This window comes from Cladophialophora psammophila, assembly GCF_000585535.1.
Source record: "Cladophialophora psammophila CBS 110553 chromosome Unknown aczJe-supercont1.17, whole genome shotgun sequence".
In the NCBI taxonomy this organism is placed as follows: domain Eukaryota; kingdom Fungi; phylum Ascomycota; class Eurotiomycetes; order Chaetothyriales; family Herpotrichiellaceae; genus Cladophialophora; species Cladophialophora psammophila.
Window position 1 is genome coordinate 274342 of NW_006912938.1, and position 20820 is coordinate 295161.

Genomic DNA, 20820 nt, shown 5'->3' on the forward strand with positions numbered 1-20820 from the left:
CAGCAATCAGTCGTGATGCCGTGCGCAGGAGACATCCACCTCGTCCCCAACACTTACAAAAGACGGCCCCTTGAAGGCGCGATGGATCCGTCAACTTTGCAGAGACCTCCCACACCAACAGCCCAACCACCCAAGACGTTACATTTGGGGACCTTGTCGACACTGCCATCGGAACTGCGCAACCAAGTATTCCTGCACTGCATCGGCAACCGCTCGGTCGGCATCCTTCGCGCAAGCAAGCAGTTATGTGGGGAATTCATCCCGCTGCTATACGAGGAATTCAAGTTGGTGTTCCACGTAGACCCAACCGATCCACTGTCAAGAGTGAGGATCCTCAACCAGAACGGCCGGGTAGTGGAGTGTTTGCCGTACCATCGAGACACTGTGCTGGACAAGATGCCCATCGACCGGTTCAAGTCGATTCGTATTTTGGTGGATGCGCCAGATCCCCAGGACCCAGGTCAGTTGTTGAGGGCGTGGAAGCAGTGCACATCGTTGATGACGGCGCTGCTACCGCAGTGGAGGGGTCGCAACAGACTCCCGGAGTCTCCACAGGATTACCATCTTCCGCCAGTGAGGAGAAGCAACCGATTACCGCCAATACTTATCCAATTCCGAGATGCGGATACGAATAGCGCCGGCACTGGAAGTTGGACTTCAGAATCTCCTTATGCTGATGGAGAAAGACTCTGGAATCGCAGTGTTCCTAGTTATCGATCCTGGAATGCTGAGAGAAAGACGACCTTCCCCACCAATTTGAGATCCGGTTTCCACCATTGCGACCTTGACATTATTCTAGCGGCTTTCTGGCGCATCAGAGACGCTGATTCGGTGGATGTGCAGCTCCCGCCATCGCCATCCACACTCGACGATCAACCCTGGACTGTCGACGAAGCGCTCCGGAGGCTCGACCTGTTCACTAAGCATAATATGCCTTTTGGCTGTGATCCACGGGGCACGGGCTGTCTCGACGACGATGACTATATCCTGAGTAACGAGGACAGCATGCATCTGTGGTTGGACTACCTGCTGGACGATCTTGGAGGACCTACGGCCCCATTTTTGAGACGGCAACGGTACCAGAATTGGTGTGACGAATATGAATATCTCGTCGGTCGTCGAATAAATGGGTTCTATCAACCCAAGAGACTGAGCCAGTGGTATCCTGAGAAGGATGTGGTTGGATCGCCGCTAGGTCTCGTCCCCAACCATCTGATCGAAATGATCGGGAGGGCTTTCCGTGACCGGTTCTGGGCAGGGTGGATGGAAACTGGCAACCTGGAAATGCCTCGGAACTCGGAGCCCTCAGGAGAGCATTTCGATCGGGAGGCATCCACAATCAATCACATGAACCAAGTGAACGGACACATCTATCTGCGCGGCCCTGGCGGTCCGCAGGATGGCTGGGAACTCACCTGGCCAGAAGGGTTGCCCCAGATGTCTGCACTGCATCCCGCCGTCGGGAACGGTCTTCGAGAGCCCCATCCACAGCGCGACCAGCCACTAGAGCTGTTTGTGCCCGAATCTTGGGGAAACATTACAAACGGCGACCTGCACGGACGTATCCGATGGGAAACATGTGGAGAATGTCAGGACGCGCGGTGTCGATGGGAGGAAGAGCAAGAGGAGCGCGATATGCACGCAAATGATGACTGGGATGTGCCTTATTGAGTATCGCGGTCTTGGGGACTTCCTTGCCGATGTCACTGGTCGAACTGGATCGGAGAAGGCTGACTGTCTATATGCTCATTGTTCGGAGATACCTTGGTCCCTCGATCCCTCGATCCCTCGCGGGCCTCGATATTACCTCGATACGTGTTACCGAGTACGTTAGCCCCTGGTTCTGGAGGGAAGGTTATCCGATCATGCAAGCGACGGCCTTTCTGTTGTCTCAGTTCTCAGACCCATCGGCTTGGGGCAGGGGCCACTGTTTTGCGGAGCAAAACGCCTTCGCGAGAAGGGTTATTGCAACATTCTTTGAATTTTGCGATTGGTCGACGTTTTAGCTCGCCGCCTAACCAATCCGGGCGCGACCCCGATATCGGGTCTGAGGACTGCGACAACCTCTGTGTATCAATTTCCCCTCGTACTCGGTACTTTTGTCTTGAATGACTCTTGGAATTTGGTCATTTGAGGTACCAGCGAGCTACGAACACCTACCTACTGAGGCTCGGTAGGTCCTTCCAAAGATTCGAGACTTTGGGAGTCGGGACGCCGGAAACTGGGAACCAGGGGTGGCCAAGTTTTGGGGTCCCTCCAGACTTTCTCCCAGTCGACCTCAGGACGCACAGCTGCGGCTCAGAATTTCTGTGTTGGGCTTCAGGGTAGATGGGCGGGTGCTCGGGTCTGGAATTGTGAGCGTCAATATGCCAACTATGTCATTGACAGTCTTTCCAAAGCCTTCAGACTTTAATCTTGTCAGACTGCTTACAGCTTGAGAAGCTTCTCGGTCGGACAGACAAGTGCCAAAAGCCATAGCTGCAAGCTCCTGAAACTCCATATTCGTATATCCATCATATCCAACAGAAATTTCTCTGCCAACCTCACCACTGCAATTCGACGGGTACGGCGATCGCGTCCAGGATCTGAACACCCCAATTGTCAAAAAGACGGCCAGACTACGGACTAGTGCTGGATCATCAGTCCTGAGCTTCCTTCTCTGGGTCGTCGACGTTGATCGGGGGGGGGCGAGAGGAGAATTCGTTCAGTGGCCACCTTTGCTGCTTCTTAGGTGTCCGATCCGACAATTGACCAAGACACCGAATTTGCTGAGCTATCAAACAAGGTCACAAAGATCACCTTCTTCGGCTTCACCAGCGCCAGCACGCACTTCGCCTCGTTTGGGTTTGCGAAATAGGATGGCCTTCCCGTGTAGTTTCCGAATGTGAAAGAGATTCACGTAGAGCGGGCCAGAAGACTGCACAAGTATCGCGAGGATCTCTGCAGCCAGGAGTGGATAGACCTCTGGAAACTAGGAGCCATCCCGTGCATTCCTAAGTGGCGTTGATGACGCGAAGTACGTGCGGCCGGCAGACCGGCTCAAAATGTGGCAACTGTTATCGCTTCTGGACAGGGAATCCCAGAAATGCAAGGTGTACTTGACGACGACTCTTCAATGGTTATCCGACGAACACAAGCCTCTTTATGTGCAAGTAAGGCTTGAATTCCAAGGCTCGGCGGAATCATTCGTGCTAACAATTGGCGTTTGCGAGTCAAGTTTCTCCTCATCAGTGATGGGGAGGACCAGGCGATCAATAGGCGAGTGTATTGGGTGGGACGTCAGGCGGACAAGGTCTCTCATCGACGGCAAGTTGCTTTTGAAGAATGTCCAGTGGTTCTGCAGATTATGATGACGCACGTTGGGTTGAAGTGCCAGGAAGGCTGGAAACGCAGCAGCAATGAATTTATTCACCGAGGAGAATAGTCCTCCTGTGGCGATTTGCCCTTCACATGGGCCTTTTAACAGTATCAAGTCTGTCGTGCAGTCAAGCCCAGCATTCCCCAGCCTCCAATAACAATGCCCGAAACCGCTCTGAAGATTGCGCTCATAGGCACACCTTCTTGCCAGCAAACGTAGGCATCAGCGCCGCCGACATAGAGGAGCAGCGCCAGGATCGTGTCCACCGCCGCCAGCTTGCCTTGAAGATAAAAGACCCAGATTGCCATTCCAAGGGCCGAAACTCGAGCCCCGCTGATTATGAAGCTGGTGTGAGCAGGCTCTGAGATGGCAATGCGCTCAGGAAGCCCGAATTCAAGAATGGCGCCATGGGGATTCCAAAAGGGTATCATGCCGCCGAAGGTGAGACAGGTAGCGACAAGGAGGACTGGAGCATGGAGGGTGCGGAAGGCTACTCCCATGGTGGCTGGAACGGCGGGTCTGGAGCAGTCGGAGGCGAGTCATTCCACGGAGATTTGTACTTTTATGCTGAAGGATCGGTCTGGCGAAGAGGAGAGGAAGAACAATCCGAGGGACCGATGTTTGATGGCGGATGATGCCAAGATGCCAAGCTCTGCGGCCATCGACGTCATCCTCGGCGCCCGCCCGGGATTCCACCCGCCCGTCCTTTGCCTTCCTCCTCTTCGTCGCACTGTTCTGAACTGTACATTGTCGTTATGGATGTGACCTGCGTCGTCGTAACATCTTCCTTCGCCATCCTGAAAGGGGCATGTCCAGCACAAATGGCCAACAGGATTATCTCAATGGCCACTCCGGCTTTATCCTCGCCGTCTTCTGCGTTGTCTCCCTGTTGGTTATCTGGCCCGTCAAGATTCCGCTGCCGGCGGTTCTCCAACGGCTTCTACTCTCAATGCTGCTGAACACCAGAGTCATCGGGTTCAATGACTTCAAAGCCCTATCCAACCGTCGGCTCCACGTCCACTTGTCGCTCACCACCGCCCCGGTCATCGCCGTCATTCTGCTCCTCGCGACAACGACTATACATGGCTCTACCATTCGCCTTGGTATTGTCGGAGATGAAACTGTCAAACCCTACGACGTCCTTGTTCTTTTTATCTCGCTCGCCTACATCTCGATTGCCCTTGACGGCACCGGCGCTCTCGAGGCTACCGCATTCTACATCTCCAAACGTGGCGGCAGCTCCGGCCGCCTGCTCTTCACTTATCTCTACGCCTTCTTTCTGCTCACGGCGTGTATCGTGGGCAACGACCCGCTCATCCTCTCTGGCACGCCTTTTCTAGCATACCTGAGCCAGCATACGGGGCTTGATCCTACGGCCTGGGTGTTTGCAGAGTTCATGGCAGCGAACACTGCCTCTGCCGTCCTGGTGAGCAGTAATCCGACCAACATTCTCATCGCGGGGAGTTTTGGGCTCAACTACTTGGCCGACTTCACTAAGTGGACAGTTCTTCCCTCTCTGATCCCAGCGGCTTTGAACTATCCGATTCTTCTAGGCATGTTCTGGAGGAAGATCCCCAAGACGCTGACTCCATTGACGGACGACCCGTGGAGCAAACTCCGTGACCGCACAGGTGCGTTCTTCCTTAGTGCTTTGATGCTGGTTACGGTGTCTGTGCTTGTCGGTACGAGCTTCGTGCCGGGTCAGGCGGTCGAGGTCTGGATGGTCACCGCGCCAGCTGGAGTATCGGCGTTGTTGTTCAATATTATAAACGACTGGTTTCATCCGGAGGTTGGTCGAGAAATTGTTCGGCAGCAGTCACGGGATTCTGCCGCAGAGATGTCGGAGATGGACCAGCGGCGGTCGAGACCAATCCAGGTCCTTCTCCCACAGGGCGACCAATTGCATGACCCTTCAGATCGAGAAGGAGGGCTCCCGTTATCCGAATCCTCCGAGTCCCCATCACCATCACCGCCAGTTCAAGCAAAAGACGAGGAAAATATAACAGCCACGGGCGACACCCAACCTACCGGATCCAAATCTCGGCCTCTTTCTCTCCACTTTGCTGCAAGGGATCAAGTCAACAAGGAATCCCTGCCCAGCACGCAAGCCGGGCACAAATCACTGACCTCTCTCCTCCGCGCGTTTTTATCACGATTCCCCTCCACAGCGCATACCGTCTCCCTCCTCCCCATCCCACTTCTCCCTTTCGCAATGGCCGAATTCATCCTTGTCCGCGGCCTCGCTCAGCGCGGATGGATCCGGGTCTTCGCAACTGGGTTTGCCCGTGCATGCACATCCCCCCCCGCAACAGTCTTTTTCTTCGGCTTCGTTAGCGCTGCGTTCCTGTGCCCGTTGGCCGGGACGAATATCGGTGCGACAATCATCCTCGTGGAGATTATCCGAGATCCTCAGTTCATGCTCTCCGACCATGTGCAACGTGATCCGAGGGTATTGCCTAGTGCAATATATACTGTGGCAATGGGTAGTAACATCGGGGCATTCAGCTACACGTTCGCCGGGTCTCTGGCGGGGCTGCTCTGGAGGGGTTTACTCGCGGACAAGGGCGTGCGTGTTAGTCAATGGAAGTTCGCCAGAGTGAACCTGTTGCCGCTTCTGATGCAGATTGTAGTGTCCAGTGCCATTGTGCTGGGGGAGGTTTACTGGTTTGTATAGCATTCAGTCTGTTTGGAGGCGTTGATGTGGATCTTGGGGACGGTAGAAGTTGATCCGTCATAGTCAGTCCTTTCATATAGAGAGCTAGATCAGTCCCTTAGAATGCCAGCCAAGGCATTGTTCAGCAATGGCAAAGATTAAGCAAGAGAGCGAAATCGAGCAAGCTCAGACTGCGGAGGTTCAAGACCGACTTTGACGACCGAACCATGGGAATTTCCCTCGAGAAAACGGCGGTACAGTACTACTCAAGGGACAGTCAACGTCGAGATCCATTCACGGTCTTGGAGGAGAGAGGGTTTGAAGAACTCGCAAGATCCACAAAAACTGGACGACAAGAAGTTTTGCGGCCGTAGGTGGGCGCATTGATGAGAGGAGTACATCACACCGAAAACCCCGACTTGACATTCCAGTAGTTGCCAACAAGGCCCTGGGAAAATTTTTTTTTTTGGCTTTGAGCGAAACCAATAGCACTGCTGTTGATCCCCGTTGCGCGCCTTAACCATCCATGGTCGTAGAGAACCCTTGTGGCGACCTCTTAGAGCTGCAGGTTGACGCCGAGTTTCGATTTTATCAACAGGTCGTGCCATGACATCGATGCGTCGCTGCTTTGGACTTTCTTGTCTTGGCCCTTTGCCGATGATTCCTCCACCCTCGCTTCGCGGTCAGCTTTGATCTGGAACAGTCGCTGTCAGCAATCGAGAGCCGAGCAACTTGCTGTTGTCGCAATGCAAATGTGTGTCCCTCGACTTACATCGGCTTCGCTCGGGGTGGCATTCTCCTCAGTCCAATGCCGGTTGCCGGCCTTGTCCGGCAACTTTTCCTGGGTGAAGGCGCTCTCCGGGTGGGCCTTGAGATCGGATGCCTTTTCTGCTCGATGGAGAGCTGTCGGTGCTAACGATATCCTGCTGGAGGTATGACATCTGATCCCACCAAGGGACACGAGCCGTGGCTTTGCGATCTGGCCGATGGACGGCTTCATGGTAGACATGAGGTGATGAACAAGGGAAACCTTTACAAAGCGAGTTTTGGGTGGACAGCAACGAAGTAGACGAAGGGGGAAGGAAGGCTGTATAACTGTTTTCAAGCCGGACTGAGGCGAGAACACAGCTGCTTGATATCATCACGTCCATATCTGTACGAGGCCGGAAGCAGACGTGGCGTGACCTGCATTCTAGACCCGACGTCTCTGGCGTGAACTTTCATAATTGGGGTTTGATTTCTTGGTGTGCCTCACACCACTCGCCCATTGGCTTGGAGACTTTGCATTGATTCTGTGCACCTTTATCTATCGACGGAGCTGAGAGATCATGCCGCCTTTTTCTTCGAGATCCGGGGAGATCCGTTCCAAATAATCGTGTCCTAGCGAACGGACGCCACTGGTATCTAGTCGGTGGGTTCCCGCCTGCAGAAACCCATGCTGGTCTGTGGGCTTTTCAGTTGTATTGATTTAAATATGCTTGTTTGCATGATAGATGTGGTTGTTTGCGCCGGCAGGGTTGCCAGTTCCCATCCAGCCTCATGGGAACCGAGCTAACACGGCCCCTTCCTCTCTTCTCACCATGTTCTGGTATAGAGCAGGTAAAGCCTTGTTGGGGAGCTTCGCTGTTGCACTCATCCGAACAACCATTACGGCCGAATCAAGTCTCTAACCGATCGACGTGGATGTTTCAACACCCTTCCCACCGATCACGATGACGGTGTCAGATGTGGGGAGAGAGAGCAAGTCTTCCATTCACGGGACCTCACCGAACCAAAGAGGTCATCAACCTCGAGCGTACCTTGTGGAGAACGGGCCTCTGATTCTCGTGTATACATGGGGCAACGCGGCCGCTCATTCTGGTGTTCGCTGACCCGGTTGTCATGCTTATGGGTTGTCAAATGCGGTAACCGTAAAGTGAGGCTAGGGTGCAATTGGGCCCCCTGAGTCTTTGGGTTGCCAGCGACATGTGGGGCGATAGATGTGTCTTTGGATATATAACTAATCATCAATGCGTGCCAGGCCCTACAGAGACTCTGCTCAAAGACGAACCCATCTTTGATGACACAACACTCGTCGACATGATGCAGATTGGAGACCTCATCTGGAGCCATTCTTTGGCGTTCACAGCCTCTGCCCTGTCGTTGTTGACTGTCACGTTCTTCCTCAAGCGCTATGTTCGCCTGCGCCACCCTCCAGGTCCCTTCTTCGCAGCATTCACAGACTTCTGGTTCGCCTATAAATTCTGGACAGGCACGACCTTTGCTCGACTCACCACAGATCTTCACCACAAGTATGGGCCAGTGGTCAGGCTGGGACCAAATCGGTTGATCTTCAGCAAGGCGTCTGCCATTCCTGTGATATACAGGACGACTGATGTGATGCCAAAGGTAAGTCTCATCGAGTCCAAGAATCATCCACTGGCGGTTCCGGACCCGCTCGCTAGACTTAACTAGTCTTCATTCTATCTTCCGATTCGAGTCATGATCCGGGGCCGCGAGGTCACGTCTTTTGTTAGCATCCTCGACGAAAAGCGAATGAGTGCTGTCAAGCGCCTTCTGCTTGGCACCTTCACCATGAATTCCTTTCTCCGACAAGAGTCAGAGCTCGATCACACAATCTCCTCACTCGTAAGATACCTGGAGGACACCAAAACCGACATCGCAATAGGAACCACCCTGGGGTACTGGGCTTTTGACAGCATTTCCCGCATTGCGTTCACAGAAGACCAAGCTTTTTTGAGCCAACAGCAGGACTTTGGGAACACAATCGGAGGCGCGTCCGAGCGCATCACGCACTGGCATTACTGGGGAGCCATACCGACATTGGAATGGTTGCTCTTCAAAAACCCGATCATGCAAAGAACGGGAAATTCTTCGATGCTGGGCGCGCTTGCGGCGCAAAGGCTGCAGAAGAGACTGCGGGGAGAAAAGGATTTGGAAAGCCAGCTCGACCTCTTGGGAAAATACCTAGCAGCCAGTCGAAGGGCACCCGAGTTGATCAACACAACTGACGTAGGAGGATTCCTGGTGTCGACCATGCATGCTGGAAGCGAGACTATCGGGCAGGTCACCGCAGGCATCCTCGTAACTCTGTTGCAGCATTCGGAGAAAATGGCGAAGCTCGAGAAGGAAATCCTGTCGGCGTCACTGAGCGACATGCCGCAGTTTTCCGAGGTGAACAGCCTTCCCTACCTAGACAGTGTCATTCGTGAGTCTCTTAGGTTGAACAGAGCTGGCACGACCATCCTGGAAAGGACGGTCCCAGAGCCTGGGGGCAACGATCGACGGCGTCTGGGTGCCCGGTGGCACGAATGTCTCGGTCAGCACGGCAGTGTTGAATAGAGACGCCGATGTTTTTGGTCCCGTTGCCGAGAAGTTCATACCAGAACGATGGATCGGGCTCAGTGAAGAGCAGTTCAGGCAGATGGACCACGCTGAGCTCGGTTTCAGTACCGGACGGCGGATCTGCATCGGGCGCATTTTGGCAATGATCGAAATGAAGAAGGCTCTGGCGCGGCTCATCAAGACCTTCAAGGTAAGTCTGCCCTTTTTGAGAGCAGAGCGCCTGGATGCGTGGACTGCGTGCTGAACAAGACGGAAGATTGCTCCCACCGATCCCAGCGACAACCTCCAACCAATCGTGCACGGACCCATACGACCATGCTACAACACAAGATTAGATTTTGTAAGACGGGAGAAAGAGGACGTAGAGAAGGCTGCAGCTTGATAAAGATAGAACATCCGAGACAGGTATCATTGACCGAGTGATGGATAATGATCAAGTCAGGGAGATAAATCTGAAGGGGGCAAAGGGGGGTAGATTTCGATACTGCCACATTAAAGCGGCATGAGCTTTGATCCGTTGCCGTGGCAGCGCATTCGATGCACACAACCGTAAACACCACGACCTGCTTCTCGTTCAATGACGGCGACATCCTTTCACCGACTACAGCAAGGCGACCATCATGTCCGCATACCCGTTCGAATTAGGCGATTTTCGGGATCTCAGAGCCATCTTCGCTCCCAAGCCATTAATGGCCACCGGCACAAGTACCGTCCTGCGAAGATCCCCGCGCAAGAAGACCTCAGTCGAGGAGTCTTCATCGCCTCAGAAGAAACAGCGAGATGTGCCGAGCTCAAGAAAGAGAATTGAACTCAGTAACCCCGGGGTCTCAGTGAAGGGGCGCAGCCGCAAAGAAGCTACGAAGCCTGGCAGAACAAACCCGTCCCTCCTCCAGGACATCCCGCCTCTCCCTCGAGATCTCACTGTCGCCGAGACCCATGTCACCTCCAACAACCGCCGCTCTCCCGCAAGTCCCCAAAGGAACCTCAGATTAGCCCGTGTAGACCCCCTACTGAATCCGCTGAAGGCCTTGGTCATGGAAGATGGAGAGGCGTCAGCTGCAATAGCAGATTCGACGACGAGTGTCTGGGGACCCCAGGCGTTTGACCAGGTCGAGAAGCCGGCCAATTCTCGAATGATAGAGGGTGCAACACATTCAAAGGGGAAGAAAAGCAACCGCGGAAACAAGCAGAAGCCAAGCCATGCGAGCAGATTCGTCCTGAAAGAGGCTCGATGCAACGATGACACCGAGGATTCGGGTAGGGAGGACGAAGAGGACGACGTAGACACAGATCTGAGCGGCTTTATTGTCGATGATGACGCCGAGCTGAGCTACTATGATTCTTCGGCGTCGAACTCGGACGAAGATGATTATAGCAGACCGACGATGAATGTCCCCCAAGTGCGCCCGCGAAGAAGACTGCGCCGGGGGTCGCCAACTCGGCGGCGCCTCAGCTTTGGTGATGACGGCGAATCGGACAAGGAGAACCCTCCGGCAGAGACACTATCGAATGCACTGCGAGACATTTCCCTAGAGGACCAGAACTCCAGGGCGATGCGAGGAGAAATTGAAGTGATCGATCTAACCTCGTCCCCAACCGTCTCTCCCGAGACCAAATTTAATGACGGACCCAGTTTACGCTCACCTCAAATTCCTCCTGTCTTGCCATGGAAGCAATCTTCCCGAGACTCGAATCCTTTCAAGAACTTCGATGCCCACATTCAACTCCCTCCGCCTGCCTCTAAGCCTGTACTAATGAAGCCCTCCAAGGACCAGCCCGTCGACAGCTATTTTGACGAGGGCTCAGGAGATGTGTGGAAGAAGCCCGCCGCCGACGAGGCACGCGATCGCTTCAAGACACCGCCAGCCACGCCACCCCGATCACCTTCGAAACCCAAGTCACCCTCAAAGTTACTGTCCCCTTCCAAGCGACAGGCTATCCCACAGTCGCCGCATCGTCAGAGCATGGACGCGTTCTGGGATCATAATGTGGTCAACGACTGGAATGACAAATACTCTCCGAAGAAAGTGCCAGCAACATCTCCGAGGAAACGTCTCTTTGATCGGTTTCAAGTGTGGTCGGACTCGGAGGACGAGGAGAAAGACAACTCTTTTAGCAATTCTGATTCACTTCCTAGTCCTTGCTGGTCGCCACGCAAGTCAAAATCCCCGACCAAAAGTCCAGAGAAGGAAGAGAAGAAACGTTTAGCAGAAGAGAAACGCGCAGCAGCAGCTCGGAAGAAGGTGTTTGACTCCCAAAAAGAACAACTTGCGCGAGACTTGCTGTATGAGCTCGACGAAAAAGTCGCCAACTCCCAACTCAACCGGCTATCATCCAGCACAGGCGGTATCCGGATCATCTGGTCAAAAACCCTCCGTTCAACAGCTGGCCGAGCAAATTGGAAGAGAACTGTTACCAAGCCATCTGGCTCACCCGTCAAAAGCAACAATATGAATGAGGCTAGCGGCCTGGGAATGAAAGTGCAACACTTCGCGTCGATTGAACTGGCTGAGAAAATCATAGACTGTGAAGATCGTCTGGTTAACACCCTCGCGCATGAATTCTGTCATCTGACGAACTTCATGATCAGTAACGTGCGCGACCAACCTCATGGTGCAAGTTTCAAGAACTGGGCCGCAAAAGTCACTTCGCATTTGCGATCGACCGATGTTGAATCTTGGAGAAAGGTGCACGTCACAACTAAACATAGCTATGCGATCAATCACAAATACCTCTGGGTTTGCGTTGGCCGCAAGGAGACCTCGGCGGCGGCGGCGGACGTCCTCAAGTGGGATGAGGGAGAAGGATGTGGGGCAGAATACGGACGGCACAGTAAGAGTGTTGATGTCGAAAAACATCGATGTGGGAAGTGTAAAGGGAGATTGGTACAAGTGAGGCCGAAGCCAAGGGCAAGTCCGGTCAAGAGAGAAACAAGGGGAAGTCATGGATTGCGTTTGAAGAGGGAAGAAAGTGCAGGGAGCACAAGCTCGAGCACTGGCGGCAGTGTATTAGGCAGGATGATCGAGACGATTGAGCTGAGCGATTGATTGCTTGGTGGTTATTGTAGGAATGAGAGTTGAGAGATGTGCCGCGACGTCCACACTCGGGAAGGCGACATTTTTTGGGAGGGAGAGGAGATTGGACCATGGCCTTGCAAGGTTGAACATGTGCATTTTCCGGCAGATTTGCGGGTGTCTGGCGTATCTATAAGAGCGTTGCAAAGACAACTATGAAAAAAACGATTGTGAGTTTCGAATTCTGATACAGCCACACTGTTCCTTTTTACCACCCGGCAAAGTGTTGAAGCCGTGTGTATGCGTGAATATTACATTCATGATGCTTCGGTCCGTCGCCATCTTCCAGGCAAGCACCGTTCAGCGCCTGTCATCTATACCTATCTATCTGGGCTCACCTTCCCAGGACGACGCAAAGGGCAGAGGAGCAGTGCCTTGCTGATGGTTTGGATGTGAACATTACCCTAGAAGAACTTGACGCGGGCTACGCTGATGCTTGACGAGCAGTATTACCATTGACTCTGTCTGAAATCCGAGTCAGGAACGTTGCCTTTATGCCCCTGGTCCCCTTGGCGAACCCTCACCCTTTTTCTCGGTCCGTGGTACCGCATGACAAGATAGGTCGTCCATAGAGTCATCGCGCCCTAACAATCTTCCCTTTCAAAATTTAGGGTCGTAGAAAGAGAAAACCAAAATACAGATCTCGAATCTCCAAACAAAGCACGCTTAGCTTTTGTCAAACGCACCTGTGCTGCTCGTTTGCTCAGAGAGAGGGCTACTCTCGGCTCTGCCCCTCCCCGCTCTCTCGCACGCGCGAAGGTTCTATCGCCCTCGACAACTCCCAAGCGGTGTTGTGCTGCTCATGCATCGAAGAGCCGCCAATCCCGGACCGCCAAGGTCGCCACGACTCTGGTGAGTATGTCCCGCGCATACCCGACCTCCTGCGCAATCATGGCTTCCGTGGCGCCGCGGTCGGTTGACCCCGTGCGTTGGCCGGCCTCGATGAACTCCTTGACCGGGACGTTGATGCGGACGCACAGGTCGGTGCCGTAAGGTTGAAGACGGATCAGGAGGGCGAGCTGGTGCACCAGCGAACGCAGCTGCGGCTGCTGCTGAGGGGCGAAGGCCGACGGGGCGATCTGTTGGCCTCCATGTGGGCTTCGCTGGGCCGGACGCGATGTCTCGAAGCTGTTGATGTTCCCCGCCAGCATGTACGCGGGATAGCTTGCCAGGCTCGCATCGACCATTTTCACGGGCTGTGGGTTCGGCAGAGGGGAAGCCAACGTGTCTAGCGGCGAAATCACGTCGGTGAAGTGGTATTTCGCGGCTTCGGCATCCAACTCCGCCTTTGGCCGCTGTACGGTACCGTTGCTTGTTTGGCTGACGGCTGTTGTGGTCGTGGTCGTGATCGTTCCATCTGGTAGGGTTGCGGTCGAGGTAGTCGTTGTGGGCCCGGGGGAGGCCCTGGGGTCTGTAACGCTGGGTCCGACGTAGTTATTGATCTCGAAGATGATGGATGTGAGCGTCGTCGGCGAGAGGAAGACTTCTTGATGGTCTGGGATTTGGCGGATGTCGCTGTTGACGTTGAAAGTCAGTCACCCGTTAGCCGAGACTCGCTGCAAAGAAACGTCAAAGATGCACCTGCTGACGGAGAGGAGCAGAGACCATCAGCTCATTCTAATATGACGAGGCTGGGCAGAATTGCGTGCCCAGCTCTCTCCCTCGCTCGCCTCTTCCCAACCCGCCAGGGCGTTCGAGACGGCACCAAAACGCCGTATGAATGCTCCACTCACCTTGAATCAATAAGTTCCACGGGCAACTCCACGGTTAGAGCCCCTCCGTAAAGTTCACGGACGCCGTACATGGCAGCAGCCATAGTTAGCTTTGGTCGCGTCGAAGAATGATGGAATTTGTTGCAGCAGGCGAAATCTGAACTTAATCTGAGGCTGGCGAGAGGAGAGAAAAGTTCTGTCAGTGTTGGTGGCAACGGAGGGGTTGATGTTGACGGATCAAGGCTGTGTAAGCGGATCAAATGGTAAGACTGTGTCCCTACTGAGGTTTGGGATCTCTGGATTGGATTCTTCGCCAACAGGCAGCAGAGTGACCTGTGGCAGCTTGGATTGTCCTATGAGTTCGCCTCAGGCATTCATTTCTCCTGTACAGTCCACTGTTCCGGAAATCACGGCGATGACAAGGTTCTTAAACAAACTCCAACGGATACTCAGAATATTCGATCATCTACTAGCATAAGAGTCGGCTTGGACATTTTCAGTGGTCTGACTTCGTGGAGCCGACAATCATCCGGCTCCATCCATCCACGCAAGGCTGTCGACCAAGAAAGGGGGATGGCGCTAACCGAACAAAGGATTGAAGTACACTGCCAGGTGAATAATAGGACCTGTGAATACGTTTGAATTGTTTTTCGTTTTCTGCTTGGGATACTCTCTAGACCAACTGATTTTGGTGCTCACCGAACCCCGGCGATGCAGTCAATTACATCTCCTATCGACTCAAGTAGTTGACGAGCTGTGACTATGAGGGACCCTACAAACCAATATGAACAAAGCGCGCTGTTAACCAATGCACCCACGCAGATTTCACCCCCGCTTCCCTGTCTCTACAACAAAATCATACCGGCTCCCGACACGAATGCAATCGTGAGATAAACCACAAGTTGCAGAACGCCCATATGGCCGGGAGTGGAGACTCCAGGCATACCAGCATTGGAGGTGCTGCCGCTGCCACCAGAGCCAGAGCTGGAGCCAGAACTGGAGCCGGAGCTCGATCCTGACCCACCCGTGCCGCTGGGTGCCGAGGTGACCGTACCAGTACCTCCACTACCGGCCTGGTTGATCAATGTTGCGCAGCTTCCAGTCGGGCTTGTTGGGGATGCTGTCGAGGCCGATCCACTAAAGTCGCAGGCCGAGGCACCGTTTCCTTGGGCAGCTTGTTGTTCGTAGTAGGTGTTGAGTGCCCAACCAAGCTGTTGCTCAGGGTTGCACATGCCATAGGCACCATAGTCGCCCGTGGTGGCGTTGGCGGCAATACCGTTGCAGACACCCTGGGCAAGGCCGCAAACAATGCCAAATAAGTTACCAATCTCGGCCTCGGCCACGTTGTTTGGTCGGCAGGTCAAAGCATCAAACATGCATTGGCAGAGTTGTTGGTTCGGCGTGGGAGGCAGGCTGGACGATGCTTGCCAATCGGCGCCAACAGTCGGGCAGGCGGCAGGAGCAGTATTGGTGGGGGTGTAGTCTTTTGCGTTGACACCGGTGGGGTCAATTTTCGCAATCTGGGTGGATAAGGCATTGAAATCGGCCAGAGTGCTCACCGAACCGCCAGAGACAGTGACCAGACCTAACTATCTGTCAGTACGAGTGGAACGAATTGGAAAATAGTCCGCCCTCACCATAGTCATTCGCCTCTTGGAAATACATGTAGACAATGCCGCCCGACCAGACAGGGCTCATTTGAGGGCCATACAACGCTTGAACTTCGGTGAATGTACGGGGTTGAACAACGTTGCAGCCATACTCGGCAAAGAAGACGGGGACGTTGTAGGTCGAGAACTCTTTGGTGCGCTGATCGTAGCCAGACAGGGTGTAGCTGGAGTCTCCGCACCACGAGTAAATGTTGTAGCCCCAGAAATCAATGGCATCAGTTGGATTTCCGCAGTCGAAGTAGTTGGCGAGATTGACACGAATGTCGGCATCATCGTTGGTAGCATAGCCCACCCCTATGGACCGGTAGTTTTGTTGCTTGATGTAGGCCTTCATGTCGCGGACAGCAGCCTTGACGAAGGCGCTGGCATCGGTGTTGGTGTTGTTGTTTGACACCTCGTTTCCTGCGAAGAAACCCAGGGTATTTGTGTATTTTGCCATGTTGTCAATGACGGCGGTATAGCGAGCGTACAGATCATCGTTCCATGTGGGAGAATCACGGTTGATCGAGGTGCTAGGGGATGACAGGTCCGAAATGACGTAGATGCCGGCGTTCGCAAGCATACTCATGCATTCATCGTGGTTTTGAGTGGGGTCAACTGCGTACACTCGGATGGTGTTGGTGCCCAGTTGGATCAAGTAGGGGATGTCTCGCTGGCATGTCGATGCGTCAGCCAGAGGGTCGACATAGTTGTTATTGCCGCTCGAGGTTGTGCCGTTCCCTAGATAATCCTCTTTTCCACTTGTCAATTATAATATTCACCGAGGAGCCGGAGAGGGGGACGCACGTTGGTAGGCAACGCCTTTGATATAGCTGTTTACCACATTAGCCAACGATTAATGGAGCGACAGTCGCGTGTGTGCTCACAATTGCGTCCCGTTGGTTTGATAGAAGAACTTGGAGCCCTGGAAACAAAGAAAAAATCAGTGCTGTTCATCCCTTCACCGCAGGAGAATGGGGTCGGGTGGCATCGTACTTTAATGACAATAGGGTCCACATTTGCATATGCGGCTTTGAGAAAAAGAGTAGCGCCGGCAACAGCAGTCGCAACGGCAGAGAAGCCTTTCATGGCGATGCGAATGTGCGAGAAATGTAGGTGAACAGAGGAATGTAGTCTTTCACGAGCGAGCGCGTGCGCTTAAGAGGTGTGAAGACGGTCTGAAGATACCTGACGGCAAGAATGTTGTTTCCCCGGGAGAGGAGGGTGATTGATACAGTAACGAGCTGTCACTGCCCAACAAGCAGGCAGGAACGAAGGACGGCAATGTTAGAGATATGGAAAAGAATGTCACGAAGGGGAAGAGAACGGCGAAGAGTAACGAAGGTGAGAAAAAGGGTGCGAAAGGGTAAGAAAGAACTGTGTGCAAGCAAAGTGGTAGACTATGAGGTACAGGAGGAACTGACGACGACGGCGAGTTCAGATCAAAGGGGGAAGCGATTTCAAGGGATGAGAGTAGGTGTCCTGGCGTCCCCCTCCGCTCAATGCATGCATGGGGTTTGGTGTCTTTTGGTGTGCTTTGAGAGTGGACACAGCCGAACTGCCCCGGGGTTCACCATTTCCCCCCCCCCGTCGCCCCCTTCTTCAGGCGCCTCGGGCCACTGAGCCACTGAACGGAAGTCCCAGATTCAGTTCTCACAGGCACCGCCCACGCTTCTTTCCGGGGGCACTTCCGGACGACTCGTGCGCATTCCCGTTGGCACATCAGCATCTATTCGGGGGGCAGACCAACAGCACCCCGTCGAGGCACCCCGGGCTCGTCTGTCGTCAATTGGTCCTCGGACTTGTAGCAGATCGGGTTTCGATGCTGCTTTTGCCGCCATTGCCGGCGCAACATCAACGCAGTCGACACGCGTCCCTTCTCCATCGAGCTATGATGGTAGGTATTGATTCGTCGAGGTTGTGGACTGTGGCTACACCAGCTATGGACGGAGTACACATGTATGTACATAGCTACCCGTAGTCCATCGCATCCTAGGTGATGCTAAGCAGCTCATGATCATCGACGCGGTCGAGGAACAAGCCGCAGACTACTCGATATTCTCAGGTGCGTAGGAGGGAGAGAAGAGAATCAAGTACGAGGGACTCCGAGTTTAAAAAAGAATTATCCTGAGTGAGCCCTTGCCATCTCCCACTTGGGGGACTGCTGACTAGAGACATCCTTCCCTTGACCATTGTCCTATTGTCGATATGTTTCTCAAGGTATGGCTATCCTCCATCGTGTATTTCCGGTCCAGCCCCCTGCAAGAAAATCGATGATTTGCCACAGATATTTGTAACAAATGGTGGTCGAGAGTGTGGAGGAAAGTCACTGCATGTCTCACGGCTTGATCATCCTGGGCATCCTTCTGAAGCTCCAACAAGCACAGCTGTGTCTCGGCCTTGGACCAGTTTTGAGATAATGATGACCCTGGCATGCCCACTCAGCTCTCCGCAAAGTGGCTCCCATTTGTCCAGGGCGAAATTGGATTCGTCTGGGTTACTGGCACGGTGAGAAAGTCGATTGGAGGACGGCCCCTTTTTCCACCCCGTCGTATCCAGTGGTCCAGGGGTGGTGCACGCCCGACACGATCCTTCTCCATCGCGCTATCTAGCCCCTGGGATATGACGACTTCTGGGATTTCATGAGGCCAGGACAGGCTGGTCCACCGGAAATAGCAATTCGCCACTCTAAGCGGTTCCCGCATCTACAGTAAGTATTGTTCCTAGCAAAGCTTATTTCCCCTGATACTCCAAAGATTGGACACCAAATGCCGTGTTTGAGGTGGGCAAAATCAGGTTTGGCATAAGAACAGGGTCGAGAGTGCTTGTACCCAGTACAGTGCTTGGGTATGTAGAGCGCGCTGAATCTGGACAATTTCCAAAGGATCATGGGAACAGAGGATGCACCCGCACGAAATTGGCGAAAGAAGCCATGATAAGACATGCTGGAGCTGGATTGTCAAGGTTGGACTTAGAGCATTCTTCATCGGGACATGCCAGCAATCCACCGGCGTCAATGGCGGCCGATCCGATATCAAATAGATCCACAAAAAAACAATCACCTTGGCTTTGTTGGCGTCAAGCCACAGGAGCCACAGTGGGATCATGGAAGAAGAAGAATAAATTTTCGAATGCTGCTCATTAGTCGCTGGATGTCTGGACACAACATGGATGTAAACACGGGTCACTTCACAATCGCATTGTGCAGACTCTGCAGGCCTTCTGCCAGGGTTGTAAAAGACCTCACCAGAAAAACCCACCAGGGTAGATGCTCCTGCTCATCCACATGTTCGAGCAAACAGGCCACGGAGCGCTACACAGCCCACCAGTCGAGGCCTACCTACTACTTAGGTATGGTGGAAGTAGATGGTTGTACCTCCATACTCGGTACCTACTGTAGGTACTGTACCAAGTACATACCCGAGTACATACAAGTATTATCCACGAGTCGGTCACCGGCGCCCGGAGTCAGCGAGGCCGTTTTACGCGGAGGATATCTGCGCCTGAAGAAGTGCGTGGACCGTCCTTCGGATGTCTTTTGTCAGCTGCATGATTTGTGCTCGTCACCCACGCAGCTCATCGTTCTGTCCTTCAGAAGCACGGGAGGCAGATATGTACCTAGGACCTTGTCGTGCATCCGAATAATAACGTGGAGGAGGATTCCGGCACCACAGTCCGTCCAGTGCTTCCACTGCCAGCAGGCCCACACATACATGCAGATGTTCTGCCAACAAAATTGTCCGAGACGCAGCTGAGATCTGCAACGTAAAAAAACCTCCATGATATGAAACAAGGGTTGTGTGACCTGCGAGCCGGGCAGTGTCTCCGCCAACGAGACAGAGAGAGCTTCATCCCTCATGCCTGTGCAGTACTGGTACATGATAACAAACCGTCCCGTGCGCGATGAATCTGGTGGCAGGTTATTGAGGATGAGGGCATACTGTACCCCCGTGTTCGGTACATCAAGGCAATTAAGGCATCTAACGTGAGGCTCGATCTTGCTGCACTCTTATGCATAGCCACAATCCCAGCCACGGGTTAGCTTGACGGTTGTGCCAGAGATAGCAATCGAGCTGCAGCAAGGCGGGAAGCGCGTCCGTAGCGCAATAAGCGATGTAGGTCAAGTGGAGACGTAGATGACGCTCTTGATGTGTCGCAATCAAGGAGAGAGGAGTGAACTGCAGGGAACCGCAAAACTCGCAAAATCCGTTACCAAGAGTTACATAGTCTCTGACTGGCAACTGCGATGATCAGAGTAGCCAGCAACAACAGTGGATGTGCAAAAAGCCCGGAATGGCGACAGACAAAGAATCAAATGAGAGTGTGGCGTTTGTTGGCTGTTCATGGCCCTTGGTTCAGATTTGCCCAGTGCCCAGCCCACCAGCCCCCCCCTTGTTCCTTGTTTTGTTGATCCCTGCCCCCTTGTCGGCGACCGGGGTGTGTGGGTGACAGTTAAGCCTCAATTGCCATCACCTGTTTGCAGCTGTTGGCCATCCCCTGCCGGCCCGAAATCACAACCTCGAGGCAACACCCACCGCACCATTCACCCGACAAATCCCAAAGGCCGCCTGAATCTCTAACCCACTAGCCTGTGCACGCCCATGCCACCAGCAGCCGGTGCCCCCTAATCCTAATCCCGAAACAAGCACGACCTGAGCGACTCCAGTCTGGCCACCTCCCCTCCAATCCTGCTCCATCCCTGGTCCTGCAAGTGTGCCCAGCTCCAGCTCCCTTTGTCGTTCCATTATTCAACTCACCAGCCTCGCACCTTGGTTCCCCCGTCAGGATTCTACATCCTTCTTACTGTCGTTTTTCCTCCTCGTGATCCTCCTTCACTCGCTTCAGTCGCTGCGAGAAAGAAGGCAGGAACGACGAGGACGGGTTACCCCAGCCTTAGGAAAGAGCAATTGTCAGCTCGGAATCCGTAAAATAAGGGCGACGCCTGTCCGCCCAAAACGCGCCCTCTGCAGCTGCACATTGGCTGAGCAACCAACGCACCTCCCCCCTTCGTTCGTTTCACAGCAACCAC

At 53.7% G+C, this 20820-nt stretch overlaps 8 protein-coding genes across 8 annotated transcripts; 4 read left to right on the forward strand and 4 right to left on the reverse strand.

Moving 5' to 3' along the window:
- Positions 1-81: 81 nt before the first annotated feature.
- Positions 82-1671, forward strand: A1O5_09711 (uncharacterized protein; the record flags this gene model as incomplete). The annotated part of the gene is made up of 1 exon (XM_007750290.1): positions 82-1671. One exon carries the CDS (start codon positions 82-84, stop codon positions 1669-1671), a length of 1590 nt encoding a protein of 529 aa, XP_007748480.1.
- Positions 1672-3468: 1797 nt separating this feature from the next.
- A1O5_09712 (uncharacterized protein) lies at positions 3469-3858 on the reverse strand (the record flags this gene model as incomplete). Its single annotated transcript, XM_007750291.1, has 1 exon — positions 3469-3858. The coding sequence occupies one exon, from the start codon at positions 3856-3858 to the stop codon at positions 3469-3471; it is 390 nt and encodes a 129-aa protein (XP_007748481.1).
- Positions 3859-4166: 308 nt separating this feature from the next.
- Positions 4167-6032, forward strand: A1O5_09713 (uncharacterized protein; the record flags this gene model as incomplete). Its single annotated transcript, XM_007750292.1, has 1 exon — positions 4167-6032. One exon carries the CDS (start codon positions 4167-4169, stop codon positions 6030-6032), a length of 1866 nt encoding a protein of 621 aa, XP_007748482.1.
- A 535-nt stretch (positions 6033-6567) lies between these two features.
- A1O5_09714 (uncharacterized protein) lies at positions 6568-7011 on the reverse strand (the record flags this gene model as incomplete). The annotated part of the gene is made up of 2 exons (XM_007750293.1): positions 6568-6717; positions 6784-7011. 2 exons carry the CDS (start codon positions 7009-7011, stop codon positions 6568-6570), a joined length of 378 nt encoding a protein of 125 aa, XP_007748483.1.
- A 1079-nt stretch (positions 7012-8090) lies between these two features.
- A1O5_09715 (uncharacterized protein) lies at positions 8091-9738 on the forward strand (the record flags this gene model as incomplete). Its single annotated transcript, XM_007750294.1, has 4 exons — positions 8091-8399; positions 8466-9219; positions 9242-9546; positions 9613-9738. 4 exons carry the CDS (start codon positions 8091-8093, stop codon positions 9736-9738), a joined length of 1494 nt encoding a protein of 497 aa, XP_007748484.1.
- A 238-nt stretch (positions 9739-9976) lies between these two features.
- Positions 9977-12403, forward strand: A1O5_09716 (uncharacterized protein; the record flags this gene model as incomplete). Its single annotated transcript, XM_007750295.1, has 1 exon — positions 9977-12403. The coding sequence occupies one exon, from the start codon at positions 9977-9979 to the stop codon at positions 12401-12403; it is 2427 nt and encodes an 808-aa protein (XP_007748485.1).
- Positions 12404-13230: 827 nt separating this feature from the next.
- On the reverse strand, positions 13231-14246 carry A1O5_09717 (uncharacterized protein; the record flags this gene model as incomplete). Its single annotated transcript, XM_007750296.1, has 2 exons — positions 13231-13945; positions 14164-14246. 2 exons carry the CDS (start codon positions 14244-14246, stop codon positions 13231-13233), a joined length of 798 nt encoding a protein of 265 aa, XP_007748486.1.
- A 741-nt stretch (positions 14247-14987) lies between these two features.
- A1O5_09718 (uncharacterized protein) lies at positions 14988-16880 on the reverse strand (the record flags this gene model as incomplete). The annotated part of the gene is made up of 5 exons (XM_007750297.1): positions 14988-15727; positions 15780-16544; positions 16599-16624; positions 16679-16716; positions 16788-16880. The coding sequence occupies 5 exons, from the start codon at positions 16878-16880 to the stop codon at positions 14988-14990; spliced, it is 1662 nt and encodes a 553-aa protein (XP_007748487.1).
- Between the last annotated feature and the right edge of the window lie 3940 nt (positions 16881-20820).